Below are 16961 nucleotides of genomic sequence, written 5' to 3' on the forward strand. Positions count from 1 at the left end.
AAGTGGCTTTTTATATCAGTTATGAAGAGCAATGGATCACTGAAAGTGTGTTTTAGCATGACAGCCCCACAGGAGGCAGTGTGTGTTCATGCATTCATTTAAATTTTCATTCAAACTTCTCCCGAAAGCAAAATAAAGACCTGCTGAACCCTGCACCCTCACCCTAACACTCCCTTTGCTAACGGGTCTGGGAAACAGTGATGGCAGTTTCCCAGGGAGCAGAATTGGTTCAGCCAGAGCCAGCACCAAGCAGGGGGCTGGAGCTGTCTGGGGGACAACAGGCCCCAAAGCTTTCAGCAGCAGCAAGCTCTTGAGTGAGCTCTGCACTACCACTTAACCACTCCCAAGAAAACTCTGCAGGTGCTTTTGAGGACTCTGCATATACTAATGGGCAATGATGAGGCGAGCATTTTCCTGCTCTCCTTGTTCCCCATATTACTCCTTAAAATTTGGTTAGATTTCAGCTGCCCAGCCCCTCCTGTGGCTGCAGGAGCAGCAGTGCCGGCACACGAGGGAGGGAGATGAGTGGGAAAAGCAGGATGGGTATGGGAGTATCAGGGTTGGCTTCAGCTTGGGTACGGCATGGCAGAACCGTACCCCTCTCTGCACTAGGACTCGCATGGCAGCCGAGTTGTCTCTGCTGCCTTCTGGCGCAAGTGCTGTCATGCTTTCTGAATATGCTGGGAGCAAAACTAGAGGCAGTAATCCCAGCCACAGAGGGTAACCTGAGAGCTTCTACCGTACCTGTTTATCTTGCAGCCACTGACTTGAGAGGGCCCTGGCATTTCTTTCCAGCTGCAAGGGAGGTGCTGACCCTCCTACACACAAAGCAACTCAAAATTAAGAATTTGGCTATAGAGCACAGCTGATTCCGAGAGCAGAACAACCCTATATGCATTACCTCAGGTTCCTGCCAAAAGACCATGATCTTTTCTGGACTGGGATCCTGTTTTGGTGTGTTTATAAAACTTCCATCCCAACAAGCTCACGGTGTACACCAGGATTAAACAAACAATACCAAATGCGACTTAAGAACGTCTTTTACCTTTCTTGAAAGCTAGGCCTGTCTCTTTGACACCATTCACATAGAGCCGACGAATCCCTTCTTCTTCCACGGAGGACAGAGAGAAACCTAGGGAGATCCCCAATGACATGGTTAGACAGCAGCAAACAATACAGCATTACCTAACAACTGCACGCACTACAGTTAGGGCTGTGCAGTGCCTGTTGCGAGCACTGTTCCTGACAAAGTGGTGGAGAATTCCTCCCTTCTCCCTTTCCTTCAACCTTTACAAATAGAAAGCGAAAAAGTGAAAGTGGCCGTAAGAAAAAACTGAATTGAATTTCTGAGCTTGCACATACCCTTTAAAGTTATATTTGAGTATACCACAGCTGCAAAATGTTGGAACACACTTCCAATTCTCTTGCCACAAAAGGTCACTGCGAGAAGTTTGCTGTTTGCAGACAAAGGCTGCACAGAGCTGTGGTTTGTGACCCAAACCAACAACAGCCAGGAAACTGGGAGTTACGGCTGACATGCCATCCCTAGCTTGTACAACACAGACCAGTGCCTGCTACAGCAAAACGTCAGCTTCGACTTTCTGAATTTCCTGGGCTGGCCGAGTTTGTAAAAATGCTGCCTCCCCCTCTGCCTCTTTCTTTTCTCAGCTGCTCCTGGCACGACCTGCTATTGCCAAGTCTCGGCTCAGCCCACGTTTTATAGCGGTGTTTGAGAGCCCCAGCACAACCTTACCATGCAAGTACTGACACAGCCTTTAATTTTAACAGCGCAAATGGTGCTGTTATGTTTGGTTTAGGTGATTTTCTTGCCATTTGTGTTTGACACGGTCCAAGATAACAATGTGTAAAGTAAACACAATGTGTTTAGTTAAATAGGCTTTGCTTATTTACTGGTGAGAGTTATCTGAAGAAGAACATTTGCCTTTCTGAAACTTCATTACTCCCTAAATGGGTGTAGGAAACCATTTGCTCCGTCTTTTTCCAACTAGAAAAACATTTACAAACCTCTTGGGGGGGGAAGATACTTGTTTGACATGGAATCAGCCACCAGCCAAGAGGAAGCAGATGTGCTGGGAGCCTGTTCTGACTTTAGGACTCCCTTCAAGTCGATGGTTATGGATGAGAAGTTATTTTTTCCATATATCATTAAAAAAAAAAAAAAAAAAAAAAGGAGGGGGAAGAATGTGGCAGCCTAGAAGCTAGGAGCATATGGCCCTTCATGGCTTACTGAGCTACTTGGAACCCACATGCAAGCTCCTCAGCCTGAATAAAAGGAAATTTGTGAAGCTCACTCAACACACCAGATTTGGCAGAGGGAGAAACTCTTGACTAAACAGAAGAGCAGATGTAAAACAAATAGTAGCTAGTGATTGTCATCGCCATGAAGCCTACCTGGAAAACCTTCACCACAGGCCCAGTGGAGCGTGCCCAGGACTTCGGTTTGAGTCAGCACAAATTATCAGCTATGACAACAATCACCCTCCTGCAGCTGAAATGCTGTTTGGCTGTACTGCCTTTGCTCCAACGACCACACAGTTAAAAGAAGGCAGAGCTGCTCCTCAAGTTCTTGTGGCTAACTGGGAGAGGGGACACAACCTTCCCTAAGCTATCCTTTTTTTTTTCCCCAGAAGACAGCTTCCTCCTCCGATCTGTCATTCAACTTCCAGTCCAAAAATAAAATCCAGAGCAATAATTACTAGCAGAACGGGTGGAAGGAGACAGGGGGATCATCTGGATGAGAAACACTTCAGTCAAGTGTGTATGTACATCCACCTATGCTTGCACAGATGCATATTTGCATGTATGTGTATGTCTGGATTGTATATGGACACATACAAACGTACAGGTTTTGTCTGGGTGAATTCTCCAGGTGCTGCCACAAACATGTGCAAGCACTGCGTGAGAGGAAGGGCAGGAGTGGGTGGACGTGGCAGCGGTTGCATAAGCTGGCATCGCTGCCAGGAAGATTATCATCAGACTGTGCACAGACCCTGAAACACAGCTGTGGAGAGAGGGGTGGTGACCCAGCCAGGGCCTTTTCTCCACCGCAGCGTTTTGATGGCAGGAGAATAAAAGTCAGCATCTCAGAGCGCACAGGGCCACAGAAAACCAACACAACACCAGAACAAAGCTGCCTGCGCAAAACAACCTCAGCACAAAGGCAGGGACCAGTGAAAGAGGTAAGTATGTGTGTGCCCAGGCAGCACAGCTACAGAAACCAGCTGACATGTCCTGAAGGCAAGGTCCAGCACACTGGCCAGGTACCTCGAGAGCGCCTCTTATCGCAGAGACGTTGCCAGGATTAATGAATGGCTGCTTGTGAAGGATCCTGAAAATTCAAGGTGATTTGCAAACATTATTATTGCCGTATCTGGGATACTAGCAACAGCAACAGGCAAGGCCTCTAATGATTTTCATAATTTTATTCGTTTGTCTTCATTTCATAAAGACTTTTCCAGTTCTTCTGGAGGAATCATGGCCCAGGGGATTTGGACATATGTTTTTAAAATGTGCAAGAAGTATGAGAAGGGTTGACTGAAGCTGCAGAGAACAAGGAAAGCAATCATAAGAATGAAAAATCCCGTAGCGCCCTGGCTGTTCAGCTGTGGTACTGGCTCCTGACCCCATTCCCAGCACTTGTGAGGGGCTGAGCGCGCTTCTTGCTCTGCCCAGCTGCCTGAGAACCAGCTTCAAAAGCAATCCTGCTCACGGGAAGACTTAGGCGAGATGCTTGGAGACTCTGCAGCCATGTTATTGATTTAGACATCTTTCAAAACAAAACCAGTAGCAAGAGCCCTCGAGCAACCCCGTTAAAAAGAATCTGCGCGGAAACCAGACAGCTCTGATCTTCATGCTGCCATAGCTCGTGTATGGGCTTCAGCTTGCTCTCTGGATTGTAAGAGTATGTGCTGGCAACGCTCATCCCATAAAGAGACTGAGAGGATGTAAATGTACTTAACAGACAGGACTGGAAAGAATTTCAGAACGAAGCCCAGCACCAAGAGAGGGTCAGCGCAGCTCTGTCACCTCTCCTCTGTTCCCCTGCAGGGGAGGATTTCAGCTCACGCTTGTCACTCTGTGACCACATGGTCCTGTTTCAGAGGCACACATAGACTACAGAAATTCTGCTGTTGTTTAAAGTCAAAGCAAGGTTTGCTGTTTCCTTTCAATGAGAGCAAAGTCAGCTTTTTTGGGCGCATTCAGCATTTGCCCTCTGCAGGGTCAGAGCCACTGAACAGATACACCCCGCATATCGCGCAGCTGATCCCCTTTCACAGGGCATGACAGTGCATTTCGTTGTCTCTCCCATCACTTAAAAAAAAGTGAAAGGAAAAAAAGAGAAAGAAAGAAACAGGAAATGCCACAATACCCCTAATTCTTGCAGTCCTTTCAGCCCTAGCATAATTACTGAACCTAGGGCCATTGCTGTGCTAGTTCTGATCTCTTTCTCAGGCCTTCAGTATTCAACCCACAGTCAGTACTACTGCTTTGTAGCAGTGCTCTCTGTTCGGATGGCCTGCAGCTGTATAATAAGCAGTTCGGGAATTCAGAATTATTCTAGTCATTAAAACTGTATATTTAGATAAACAGTAAAAAGATGCAGATTGGCTTCCCGCAGGGTAGGTTGCACAAATAATGTTAAAAAACACTACAGAGCTGTAATTGCTAGACCAAAGGGCAACCTCGCCAGGCTGGAGGTTTACAGCTTCAAATACTCAAAAGATAACACAACCACCCCCACGGAAAGACTGGGAATTTTGCTGAAATCACACAGGGAGGAGTTCCCCCATTTTACATGCAGATCTATATATGATGTGCCAGATTCTGGCTGCAGGAGTCCAAAAGGGGCTTCTTGAGAAATGGGTGTGCTTGGGGCCAGGCTCCCGCAGCCTCAGGAACAGCAGGGCAGGATAGGGACCCACCTTACAGACCTGCAGCAGGCAGGGAAAGGGGACAAGGAGCTTCTCCTGCAACAGCTGCCCAGCTGCAGAGCTCACAAAGCCACCCACCTGCAACAATTCTCCTGGCTGCATCCCTGCCATGGTGCCTGGTGCTGCCCTGGGGGGACTGGGAGAGGATGGGGTGAGGAAGGGGAGATCCCACTGGCAGCCCCAAGCTTCATCAGCAGCCCTCTGCCAAACCCAGCTCTGCTGCAGGGCCCCCACGAGCACTGCAAGGCAGGAATTCACGTGGGATGTGACAAGCAGCAAAGGATGCCACGTGCTGCCAGCGCTCTGTCCCACAACCTCTGTGCGTGGTGCTTTGAGGGACGAGAAAAACAAGCAAACATTTGTCCTTTCTGCCACTGTAGCTCTCATCAAAGAGCCGCATATCCCACAGCCTGAGCACCGGGAAAAACAGTGATGAGTGCATTACAATAAAACCATCCTGCTTCAGGGCAGGGGAGCCAGCTTTCTGTGGATGGCACAGGAATGGGATGTGCTTTCCTTACTTTGTTAACAGGCCTTTCAGGTATAGCAATCAATAGCAAGCAGTTACTTACACTAGAATTGACTTGGTAGGAAGATAAAAACAAATTGAGGAGAGAAACTTACCATAAATATCAGAGGATGCATCAGACTTCTCTATTTGAATGTGCTGTGTAATTTTCTGACAGATTTCTATTTCTTTGTAAAGCTGAATAGAAGAAAAAAAAAGAAAAGAAATAAAAATGCTTTACTGTGGGAAGACACATTAATTGCGATAATTTTGAACAGACTTCTTTCTTAATTACAGGATGGAGACATAGACTGTGATCATTACCTATTGGAAAATTTTTCTCCACATGCATGAAACGTATGAGCAGTGTCACTACGCCTTACTGTTAAGAAAATAATTAAAGAGGAGGAAGCCAACATAAAAGCAAGGACACATCCATTCCACTCTCTCACACAAGAAAAAGAGCTTCAATGCCTACTCTTGTATTTAGTGGGAAGTCATCATTTATCATTAAGTATTTATATTACTTAGAGTAAGACATTGCAGGAGTTGAATGATTTTATAGTATTAAAGTCACAAGTAGGGATTTTGCTTCTTAAATACATGCCTTAATTTGCTACAGACTTTATATGCAGCTTTTTTTTCAGCATGAAATTTCACCTTTAGCACATTTATGTTTATTTGTGCCGACAAAAGCTCCCAAGTCTTTGAAATTGTCATTAGCATCCTTCCTGGGAGACCAGCAAAAATTCACACCTCCGGGTGGCAACCCAGAAGCCTGAGCACCCGCTTGCAATTTGCATGCCAAGCAAGGCCTCAGCTGCACCCCTGCACTCTGTACCCCTCCCTCAGAGAGCACAGGGTAAGGTAAGAGGAATTATGCTTTTAAATCACTTAGGTCCTTGTGCCTTGCTTTACTTACTGTTGTATCACGGTCCTACCTCTCAACTCCTAACACATGAGCGGGTACTGGGGCCTGTCACACGGTCTCAGACAGGGAAATCCCATTTTTCCAGACATTTGGAGACTCTGAACTGACATCTCTGGGAGTCAGCCCTGACTTTCTCAAAGCCATTCTGAAAACCTCAGTTCTCAGCACTGGTTTGAAGCTATTTTTTGCCACAGCACAGGCTGGGACTTCGCTAACAAATCAGCCTTTCATCTCTGGAAAAAAATCATACCCACAGGTGAATGCAAGTTCACAAGTTAACATTTTGTTTAAAATGTTGGTGTGACTGTGTAAAAAAGCAATTCACAATAATTAAGTTAACATTTTAAAACCACACATTGGTGTTTGGACCAAAGCTTTTAATCCACTTCTTTAAAACAGAAAAGTAACTCATTAGTAAAGGGTTCCTTTAATAAATATATACTTTTATCTCCTGCTTCTACCAACACCTATACATCTGTTTAATGCAAATATTATGCGCTACAGAACAGTTGTATACCCACTTAAATGGTTTTATATAGCAAGATAAAATGTAAAATTCTATGAGGATGCCATGCTAGCGTTGCTTTTAAAATGTGGCTTTCAAATATGGGAACATATTATTCCGCACTTGAAAATGAGTCAAATGACATTCACAAAATCTCAGCCAGATTTCAGTAAAGATTTTTTTAAAGTAGAAAGAAAAAAAAAAAAAAAAAAAAAAAAAAAGGAGTGAAAACTGCAGTGTTTTCAGAACAAAAACTGTCTGAACCCTGCAGTTATCTCAACGAGAAAGCTATCTGGATGAGCATGCAAGACTTGAAACAAGGATGGCCAGTGAGGGATCCAAGGCACAGGGATACAGGAACTGCTCACTGCCTACATCCCAAGAATCTCCATGGAAAGAAAGGCTAATATCTGGGACCCACAGGCTGCTGTGGAGCTGCCCAGACCACAGCCAGACCAGGCAGCAGCACTGAGCTGACACCAGGCCCCATGGACTCATCATTCCAACCCCAAAGGCAAGCAGCACATTTGGGCTGTGGATGCTCGTGCTGCTGGCACTGCAGGTTTGTGGGGTCTGCACTCGGAGGGGTTTAACAGCAATACCAGGAGCATCCGAGGGGGTTTGCTAATAGGTTGCCCAGGGAAGTGGTGGAGTCACCAGCCCTGGAGGTCTTTAAAAGACATTTAGATGTAGAGCTTAGGGATACGGTTTAGTGGAGGACTGGTTAGTGTTAGGTCAGAGGTTGGACTGGGTGATCTTGGAGGTCTCTTCCAACCTAGATGGTTCTGTGATTCAGGATTGCCTCCTGACAACACTGTCCCCTTGATCCACTTCAGTCCCTCTGCTCCTCCTGGTGTTTCTTAAAGCAGCTTTTGGGGATCTATCGTTACCTGAATTTTCTCAAGCTTGTCACCTGCTTGCTCCTTTTTCCTCTACACTTTTGGTCTAGTCCCAGCATCCTTTCCCAGGGCTACTTTTCACTGCAGCCCCAATGCCTTCACCAGTGAGATTTCCAGAGAGGTCCCCAGTCTCCTGCTTTCATATGAAAGCAACAACTAAATCCTACCCAACGTAGGAACCCAAGTCTGGCACGTCACGCTTCAGTCAAAACATTCTAACGCTTAGTTTACAATAAAAGGTGTTTAAAAATACAACTGCCTGGTGCAGCACCTAATGCTAAATATCCGTCTCCAAGCCCTCGGTAACATTTTTAACACGTAATAAACCAAGCTTGTGAATTTTTGAAAGACTACGTCAGAACACAAAGCATCGCCGTTAATGTTTTAGAGAAGGATGGAATATGGATATTTAATCTCCATTTCTTATTTAAATGCATCTTCTATGTGCTGCAAGAAAAAGGAATACCATCAGAAGAAATGATGTTTACCTTTTCTGCAGTAATGTATTGTAAAAGCATTTTAGTAGGTGGAAGATAGCTCTAGCAAGGTATTATTATGGCAAAACTATTATAAAGAGCTTTTCAGGAGACCACAAAAATAGGGTCATTAGTTTCATCATGCTGCAAGAGAATAATTTCATTTAACACTTGAATAAAAGTAACTCCGATTTTCTCATGAAACAAGCATACATGCACACACAAGCACGCATACGAATGCATATTGATTTAATGATGCTGCATTAGGTATGATCCTACCTACACTATAACCTTTCAGCATGTCATTAGTCCTACAGACTGTGGAGTTGTGTTGTGATTTCAGTTTTTCAGAATAAAGAGCAAGTGATGACCATGTCAATCCTATATCCCATCAGCATAAGGCAACTCCCCGAAGCCCTTCCAGGCAATGAAAGCCACAAGCTGTCTTCTCTGGGTTTTAATCACCACTCCCAGCTATGTTTCACCTCCCGGTTTTAGTACTTTCTCAGTAACACTTTTTTTTTTTTTTTAACAGTGATAACGGCAAACCCCAGATCTTTAGTAAATGAACAAAAGCATTCATAACTGGGAAAGTTCTACTTTTTATAAAATAAAACAGCCACCAATAAAAAGGACTTTAAAACACGTTACAGCATGCATGTGTAAAATCATAGAGTTAAAGCACGACACTAATTCTGTTTGGTCTTTTTTTTTTCATCTTTGATTTCAAAATTCCTTTGAAGTCTGCTTTTGAGATTCATGATATGAAAACATCCCAATGAAGCAATTAGGAATGTATATTCTCACACATAACTCCAGAGCTTTTTAAGTTCAACATTTACCTTCCCATTCAGGAAAAAAAAGGAAAAAAAAAAAACTTTTGCTTTTCCTCCCTCCCTTAAAAAATCAAAGCGACCTGAAGAAGTTGTATTCAGGCCTCAACAGTATGTCTTGAAAATAAACAAGGAAAATAACAAGAGAAAAAGGCAGCCTTGAGAGATATTAAGCTTAAATGTACGATACAGTAATCCTCACCCATTACCAATGGTTCTTCTTTCTCTCCCTTCCACACAGAGCCATGCACGCACACACATAAGCAAAACACCAACTCTCTCCACTAGATGAAACGTCTGGAGAGATTACTTTACTGCAGGCCAATTTGCTATGGCCTTCATAGCACTGTAATTGCAAGTTAAAAAGCATAACTGCTTATTACAAACACCAGATAAACACTAATTAATAGTGTCCTACACAGTGTCATGTAATTTTGCTCAGGGGGTAGCATTACCAATTCGTAGATATCCTCTTCTGGCTTTGGTACGTAAAACTGAATCTGGTTTTCAATCAGGAATTTCAGACGCAGGTAGTGAGCGGAGTGATCCAGCTGGTGAGTCTGTCAGAAATGGAGAAGAGGCTTTGTAAGACAAGAGCAATGGCTCAAATTATCTATACTTAGAAAACAGCATGACATTCAGAGAGAAAAAAGTGGAGGTGCTCCAGCACCATCTGTCATAAGAGGACCGTGAGCTCCTAACTCAAACAAGAATCCAAACCTTCTCCTCTTCCCCAAAAGAGGGTGCTCATTTAACCTGCTCAGGACGTCAAGGGCAGCTCTACTACCCTAAGCAGCCGCTTCGCTGCTGCTTATTTCACAGTTCTGCTCTGTCTCAGGAATACACAAACACTATTAAAGCAGAAGACTGGGAGCAGACCTTTTGTACACACAGTGCGTTTAAAAGGAAGAAAAAATTCTGCTTGTTTTTTAGCATCTTCATAATTTAGCAAGTATATATGGTGTAGTAAATTTCAAGCAAGGTTATACAAAAAGATCTGTACATCCTTTAAATTCAAAACAACCCAGGACAGGCTGGCTTTAAGAGGCTAAAAGAAGCCGGGAGTTGTGTACTGGGTTACCTCCCAGTGGAAACAGGTCACACCATTTGAATGAATTAGTTATAATTAGCTGAGGATATGGCATTTGGTCTGGGAGATGTTAACGACCTTTCCTCAGCACGATTAATAAGCTCAACTGAAGAAGCGGTTAATGCAGTGTGTAATCAAACACGTTCAGAAGGGTGATAAACACAAAGAATGTCATTCAGGAGTTACTTGCAAAGTTCATAAACCGTTGACTAAAGCTGATGAAAAATCCAGAAGTGATTCACAGATAGCGCAGGTAAATTCACCTCACCGCCACCTCTGAACTCCCATTATTATTCCATGCTTTGATACATCTGCCTTTTCATCTCGGATTAGCAAATTACCCAAATCTCCAAGGTTGCACTAAAAACAACATCTCGCCTGCAAATTCGTGCACGAATGTCACCGTTCCCTATTTGTTAGGTGTTGCCCTCGTGCTTTTTAAAGGCTTGCTTATCCGGTTGAAGCCAAGCTGATGATACACCGAGACTCAGCTGACTGATGAGACAGCCCGGATGATGAGTAATGCACACCGAGTGACCTGCAGAGAAGAGCACGCCCAGACTGAGCAAACTCTTCAGCAAGTATTCGGAGCACAGCGACTATTTTTGAACATCTGGATTAGGCAATGAATAAAAAATAGCCACCGATGCAAAAATAAAAGGCAGGTCTATTGGTGCACTCTACGTATTGCTGCATCCCAGTGTGTCCGATGCAAAAAACAAATTATTCTTACATGAAACTGAGTACCTGAAATGGGATAAACCCCTGCGATCTGGACAAATGCCTAGTTCATTAAATAAGGAATCCAAAATCTATCAAAAGCCAAAATAAAGGAACTGCATGTGGGAGAGCCTCAGCATCTCCCCCCTTTTTCTTTTTTGGTAAACATTTGGCCAGCCCTGCTCATTGTTTAATGACCATTTTTCCTAGTTTTGTCTCCTACATGCACACACATATGAACACCCCAGGAATTCCTGGGAAGCAGAATTGGTTGTAATTGTTCAGAAATTCTCCATCGGAATCCTAGTTCTGTTTCTGGTCAGATTAATTTAAGATCCCTAGACACAAACTGAAGAGCATCATGCACACAAATTAAACAAAAACAGAGAGGAGACATAAAAACACAGATAGCACATCTGAAGACTGGAGGAAAAAGCCCGTGATGAGTCTCACTGAAAGTTCATGCAACACTTGAGCCATTTGAAGCAATTAGTGGGGAAAAAAACAGTATGTGGAAAACTAGCAGAAAAATTAACCAGGCAACCTAACAGCCTGCTCCTGCCACTGAATTGAATCTTCTTGTGTTCTCCTGATCTCTTATGACTTCTGCATTTCACACAGCTCCAGGTATGGCCAAGTGAAAGCCACCCAGCAAATGCCAGGTCAGCCAGACTTACGCTGTGTAATTAAGTGTAATTTAGCATAGCCCGGGGTTCGGTGAGAGCCCCCATCTACAGCTGTGTGTTTTTATTGCTTCCAAACAGACCTCTGAACACCTTCCCTTTGCAGAGGACATCCAAAAGAGACACTTCTTGGCGTGCCTGAGGGCTAGTCGGGAGGCCAGCAGAGATCACAGCCTGTTGTAGAGGGACATCAGTGGATCCAGCTTGGGGCCTCAAGGCGCTCAGACACAAGATGCCACAGGCTGGGAGCAGCCTCGGTTGCACTGGTGGGGCAGGTTGTGCTCACATCTACCTGCCCCGAGCTGTTCAGCCCCTGCCCTGATACCATCCTAACAGAGGAGCTGTCCCCGCAGGTGGGTGGCTTCACCTACGCTTCCCAGCGGTCCTTGAAAGGGCTCCTGCTGGCTTTGATACCTGCATCAGGCGCAGGGACGGATGCTGACGCCTCTGATCTCACGTCCGTCGGTCCTGCAGGGAGATTTGCTCGGGAGAAAATTGTGCAGGACGTTTTAGAGAGTAGGAGGGAGCTAAACACAAGATGACAGATGCTGCATGGGAGCTCTGAGCTACCCAGGGCAGGGCACTGTCGAAAGAGGCCACTGGATAAACCTCACATAGCTTTTGAGCCACTCGTTTCTTCCAGGAAACACCACCGGCCATGGTGGATACTGCTGCATCCACTGCACTGCATCCACTGCACTGCAGCCCCATCTGTGCCAGGAAACGGGAGTCATCACCATTAAAGCTGTGATGCTGCAGCACATGAGCCAGAACATTTAGGTAATTAAAAATTGTACAGCTGCAGCAAGGCCTTGTCTGCAGTGAAATCTGACATTGGTGATTTTCAAATAGAGGCACAATTGTCTACTGACGTGAAAGGAAAGGGTCCTCTTGAAGAGGAAACAGCCAGTCTGCCCTAAAAGCCATACTTTTAACCCATTTTTTTTCCTGGTGCTGGTCTAGCTGCATCCATATGTGGGAAGGTGGGAGCAGAAACAGTGCAGCTTTAGCGATATCCATACCCTTTCAAGACCACCCAAAACACCTTTTAGCAGTACAAAGAAGCTGCTTGGTTTATTTATTTCTCTCCTAATAAGTCTGGCTATGTCTGGACTAAGTTAAGCAAGTAACGCAATTTAAAGCCTAACCTGACAGCTCAACCAGTGTGCTCTTGAGGAAGAATTTACAGGCTGGGGTGTGAAACAATTCAACAGGCTCCGAGTGGCGTAGTGGGAGGGCACACAGCCTGAGCTAGTCACCCACTTCAGCTCCCCGCCAGCTGAAGTGGAGACAGGCACCTCCTGAGGACCATTCAGCCTGACCGTAGACACATCCAAGGCAGCTGGATTCATCCCCCTGCTCGACTCCTGTCTCAGCACAGGGACGTACAAGAAAGGCTGTATTTTTTCAGCTTGGTGTGGGAGGGAGCTAGCACTGATGTTACAGCATCGTGGAAACACGCTGGTGAGCCCGGCGCGTTACTCCAGCTTTGCACCTGTGTGGCCCGAGCCTTTTCTGCTGGAACACATCAGTTCCCAATCAAAGCAAGCCCGCAGAGCATCAGGCTTAAGTCGCTGCCTGGAGACTTCTAGCACAGATCCAAAGAGCATGGGGAAATCTGCCTCTTGCCCCTCACGCCGTCTATTTTGGTAACAGTGGGAAAACAGCAGCTCTTTTGCTTCTCACTTTTTATGCAGTTCAGGCAAAAGATGAAATGCCACGTGGTCTGCTATGCTCAGTTTCTGGTGTTATTCTCTCCATACTGCTCCTGCCTACATCCATATGCACTGTACGTGCTTCTGCTCAGTTTTAAGACATAGCCTTATGCAAATTTCAGTAATTTGTACACACACGCTCACACCGATAGCTATTATCCAATGGAAACAACTTAATGCATCTATACTGATTTTTTGCCTTCCGAGAGATGCTATTAGTTAAATCTTAGGAGAAATATTCGAGAAACCACTTCAAAATATGCTTTAGACTCTCCTCCCACCAATCTTGAATCATAAAAGTGTCACAAAGCAGCCTCCAAAACCTAACTCGCTGTATAATAACAAGCGGCAATGTTAGTATAAGAACACATTTTCTACAATGACTTGAGTGCACTTAATGTTCTCCAACAGAATAATCAAGCTCAGTTTAATAGCACAGATAGATTTAAGCACATCTACAAACATGAAGAGGTTTTATATGAAATGTAGATCTTGAAATGTTTACTGTACCAGAACTTGACTGGTTCTCAGATGGCAGATGGCATACTGATGTGAAATGATGTGGATCAGATATTAAAGGGGGGAAAATGAGCTGAATGCAAGAGACAGAAGAAAGAGATTGATTATTAGAAGTGATAGAAAAGAAGGCATCCATCAGTGTTTTCCAGACTGAAAGCTCTTACAGAAAAGGAAAGAAACAGATAATAGCTGTTTAAAAAAGCAAACACTCACCCACCTCCCCATCTCCCTACACACCACCACCCACTACGACCGAAACACAGTGAGAGACCAGATCCTCAGCCGGTCGATACCGAAACCGATGGAGCTCCACCAGTTTACTCCAGCTAAGGATGTGGCCCCCCGAGTTAATCACTCTTACCCAAAGGAAAATATAAGCCCTAAAAATAAATCATTACTAATAATGTGTCATCCAGCTTCCCTATTATGTCTCTCTCCAAAAATGTCAGCTTTCCCTGAACACAATGAAGAGCTTTCACAAGCTGCAGCAGCCTTTAATAGTGCACCTGGCGGAGAGATAAGCACACTGTATAATTACTCCAAACAAACGCCTTGCTCTCACCTTCCCTCTCTTTGGAAGCACATGCAACATGTTCTAGAAGTCCCCAAAGTTGGGCTCCTAACAGCAATAAATGTTTTCTTTTCTCGTGCTGCTGTTGTTGTACAAAAGAGGACTCACTTTTCAGAGCAGCACGTGACACGAGTTGGATCTAGTTTGCAGTCAGCTGGGTGGTGGAAAACAGACATTATGCGGATGCCAGAACTGAAAGCTTGTATTTAATTTGTCAAAGCTTTAAACTTCTCTGCTGAGACATAACTGTTTTTAATGGCCAAACGTCTGATATTTCATCTCGCAAAGAAATCCAGGTGTTTTTTCTGCAGATAAAAGCTTTCTTCTCGCTTCCCTCCCACCACCTACACGAGGCGAGTCTGTCTCCGCAATGCAGACAGCAAACACCGGCACCTTCTCCCACTCCTGGCACTGCTGCTTCTCTGTGCCTTCCTCCCTCACACCGAGCAGAGGGGGGAAGCAGCACGGGGAAAGAAGGAAGGAAGAAGAGCACCTGGGAACAGGGTGGCCTGGGAGAGATCAGCCTGCTTGTCTGGTGGTGGAAGAAAGAGTTTATGGGGGGGTTGGTGGAGTTGGGGGCACTGGGATGGTCGAGAGAGCAAGGGGTAACTGCATGACTCCAGCAAAAGGATGCAGGATGGGGGACAGGGGCTGGGATGCTGGGGGAAAGAGAAAGGAGAAGGGTCCTGTGCACAGCTTGGCCTCTGGTAAAGGGAGAGAGGGTGGGTGGGTGGGTGGGTGAGAGGCAGCAGCACCAGTGGGGCAGGGCGTGAAGGCACTTCAGAGACTCACGCACAGTGCCTGGAGTGCAAAGGGCAGAAATCAACCCGCCTTCCTCTCCTCACACCCAACTGTGTTTGTCCTATGTGGTGCTGGTGTGATTTTACAGAAAAATTCGGTGTAATTCACATTTCTCATCTAACATACTCAAGCACGGGAGAAAGTCACTGTAACGCTTAACCAAAAGGACTCAACTCAAAGCGCTCAGGGTTGTAGGGTTGCAGGCATTCTGCCCTGCTCCAGGGCAGGCTGGCAGCCTTTACCTTGCAAATCATTTCCAGCACATCTCGCGTGGTGTCCCCAGGGCGGATGACTGTCAGGGCAGGCTGGTTGTTGGGCAGGCAGAACCAAGACGGCGTGAAATACTCGTGAACCCAAATATCACAGTCGGGATTGTGCTGATGGACACTGCTCAGCGCCACTTCTTTTTCCCTCTAAACAGACAAAATCCATTATGACTCGAAGAGCCAAGTAAGATCTCCTTCTGCATCAGTTACAAGTGCAAGGAACATTACATGCTGCATAAAAAAAGCCCTCCTGTAAGTGAAGACATTTTATTCATAAACCTAGATCGAAGGCTTGTCTGGACTGGCAAACTTTGCAGTTTTACCTGAGCAGTGTAAAGTCTGCCTTCCCGTGCCACCCACACAGCTAAGCTGGTGCAAAGTGTGTATCCTGGGATTTCACCCTATGGCTACTGGGAATGCTAGGAATGCAACAAAAAATAATAATGATAAAAAGAGCTTTAAAATTAAAACTTTGCACTTTATCTCCTAGTAAACCAATCCAAGGCCAACAAAACTGCTGTAGGTGCTGCAGTTCCTACGCCTAGCAATGGCAAAGCAGCAAATCTTAGCATTTATTTTGATTTTCCTGTCTCTTCTACACCCGTGTTATACTACAAGCTATAAATCTCCATGAAGTGATGAAACTGCAGAATTGCTATTTGCTTGAAGTGGGCTCACGCAGCTAAATCCATATTCACTACATGAAGAATGTGCCCCTTAGCACTGTCTTAATGCTGTTTTATAGTTGGCTTTCTCTGGGGAAAGAGAAAGCAGTTGTAATTGTTTCTACAAACGCAGAAGCTCACAGAAGCACAAGAAAACAAACCAGAAAACTCTGTGCTTCATAGTTGCAATAACCCTAAATTATGAAAATCCCATATGGTCACCATAATAAGCTATTTCCCAGAGCCAGCGGAGTCTGGTCCTCCTGTGGGAAGGCATCTCCCTGGTGTGCAACACCAACGCTCCTCTGGGCCTGGCACTCCTCTCTGTGCTCATGATGCCAAGCGCAGTGAATGCTTGACCACAGGAAATCAGCTCAGACTGCCCTACAACACACAGAGGATCCCTCTTCCTTCCCTTCCCTTCCCTTCCCTTCCCTTCCCTTCCCTTCCCTTCCCTTCCCAGGGCTCCACGTTCCCTCTTGCATCCCAAAACCAATGCTGCTGCATTTACCTTGCCATCTGGGACCGTGTCGTCAAAGATTCCTTCGAGGGATTTCTTTACTGAATCAACACCTTCACCAAACACCTGAGGAACAGAGCAACTCTGTTTTAAAACGTGAACAAACCTCTGCACCATCTGCAGGACAACACTAAGGCCTGACTTGATTGAACTACTGCATCATAAGGGTCCAGGGTAGAACAATGTATCTAATACCTAGCATGGAAATCAAACTGAAAAATGTAAGCATTCATCTCAAAAACATACACACAAAAAAAGGAAAACACCAGCTTGTTAAAAAGGATGGGGAGTGCAGTATAAGCTGGTT

General features: G+C 45.2%; 1 protein-coding gene across 13 annotated transcripts in view; it reads right to left on the reverse strand.

The window, feature by feature from the left end:
* TIAM1 (TIAM Rac1 associated GEF 1) overlaps window positions 1-16961 on the reverse strand; it is a 154874-nt gene that overhangs the window by 37054 nt on the left and 100859 nt on the right. For all 13 annotated transcript variants that reach the window (XM_072026333.1, XM_072026341.1, XM_072026320.1 and 10 more), the window contains 5 exons: window positions 16646-16720; window positions 15446-15616; window positions 9560-9664; window positions 5577-5658; window positions 1046-1132 (listed from right to left, as the gene is read on the reverse strand). In XM_072026333.1, coding sequence (XP_071882434.1) covers window positions 1046-1132; window positions 5577-5658; window positions 9560-9664; window positions 15446-15616; window positions 16646-16720 — 520 coding nt within the window. The remainder of the gene's footprint in view (window positions 1-1045; window positions 1133-5576; window positions 5659-9559; window positions 9665-15445; window positions 15617-16645; window positions 16721-16961) is intronic.

This window comes from Anas platyrhynchos, chromosome 1 (genome assembly GCF_047663525.1).
Source record: "Anas platyrhynchos isolate ZD024472 breed Pekin duck chromosome 1, IASCAAS_PekinDuck_T2T, whole genome shotgun sequence".
NCBI lineage: Eukaryota > Metazoa > Chordata > Aves > Anseriformes > Anatidae > Anas > Anas platyrhynchos.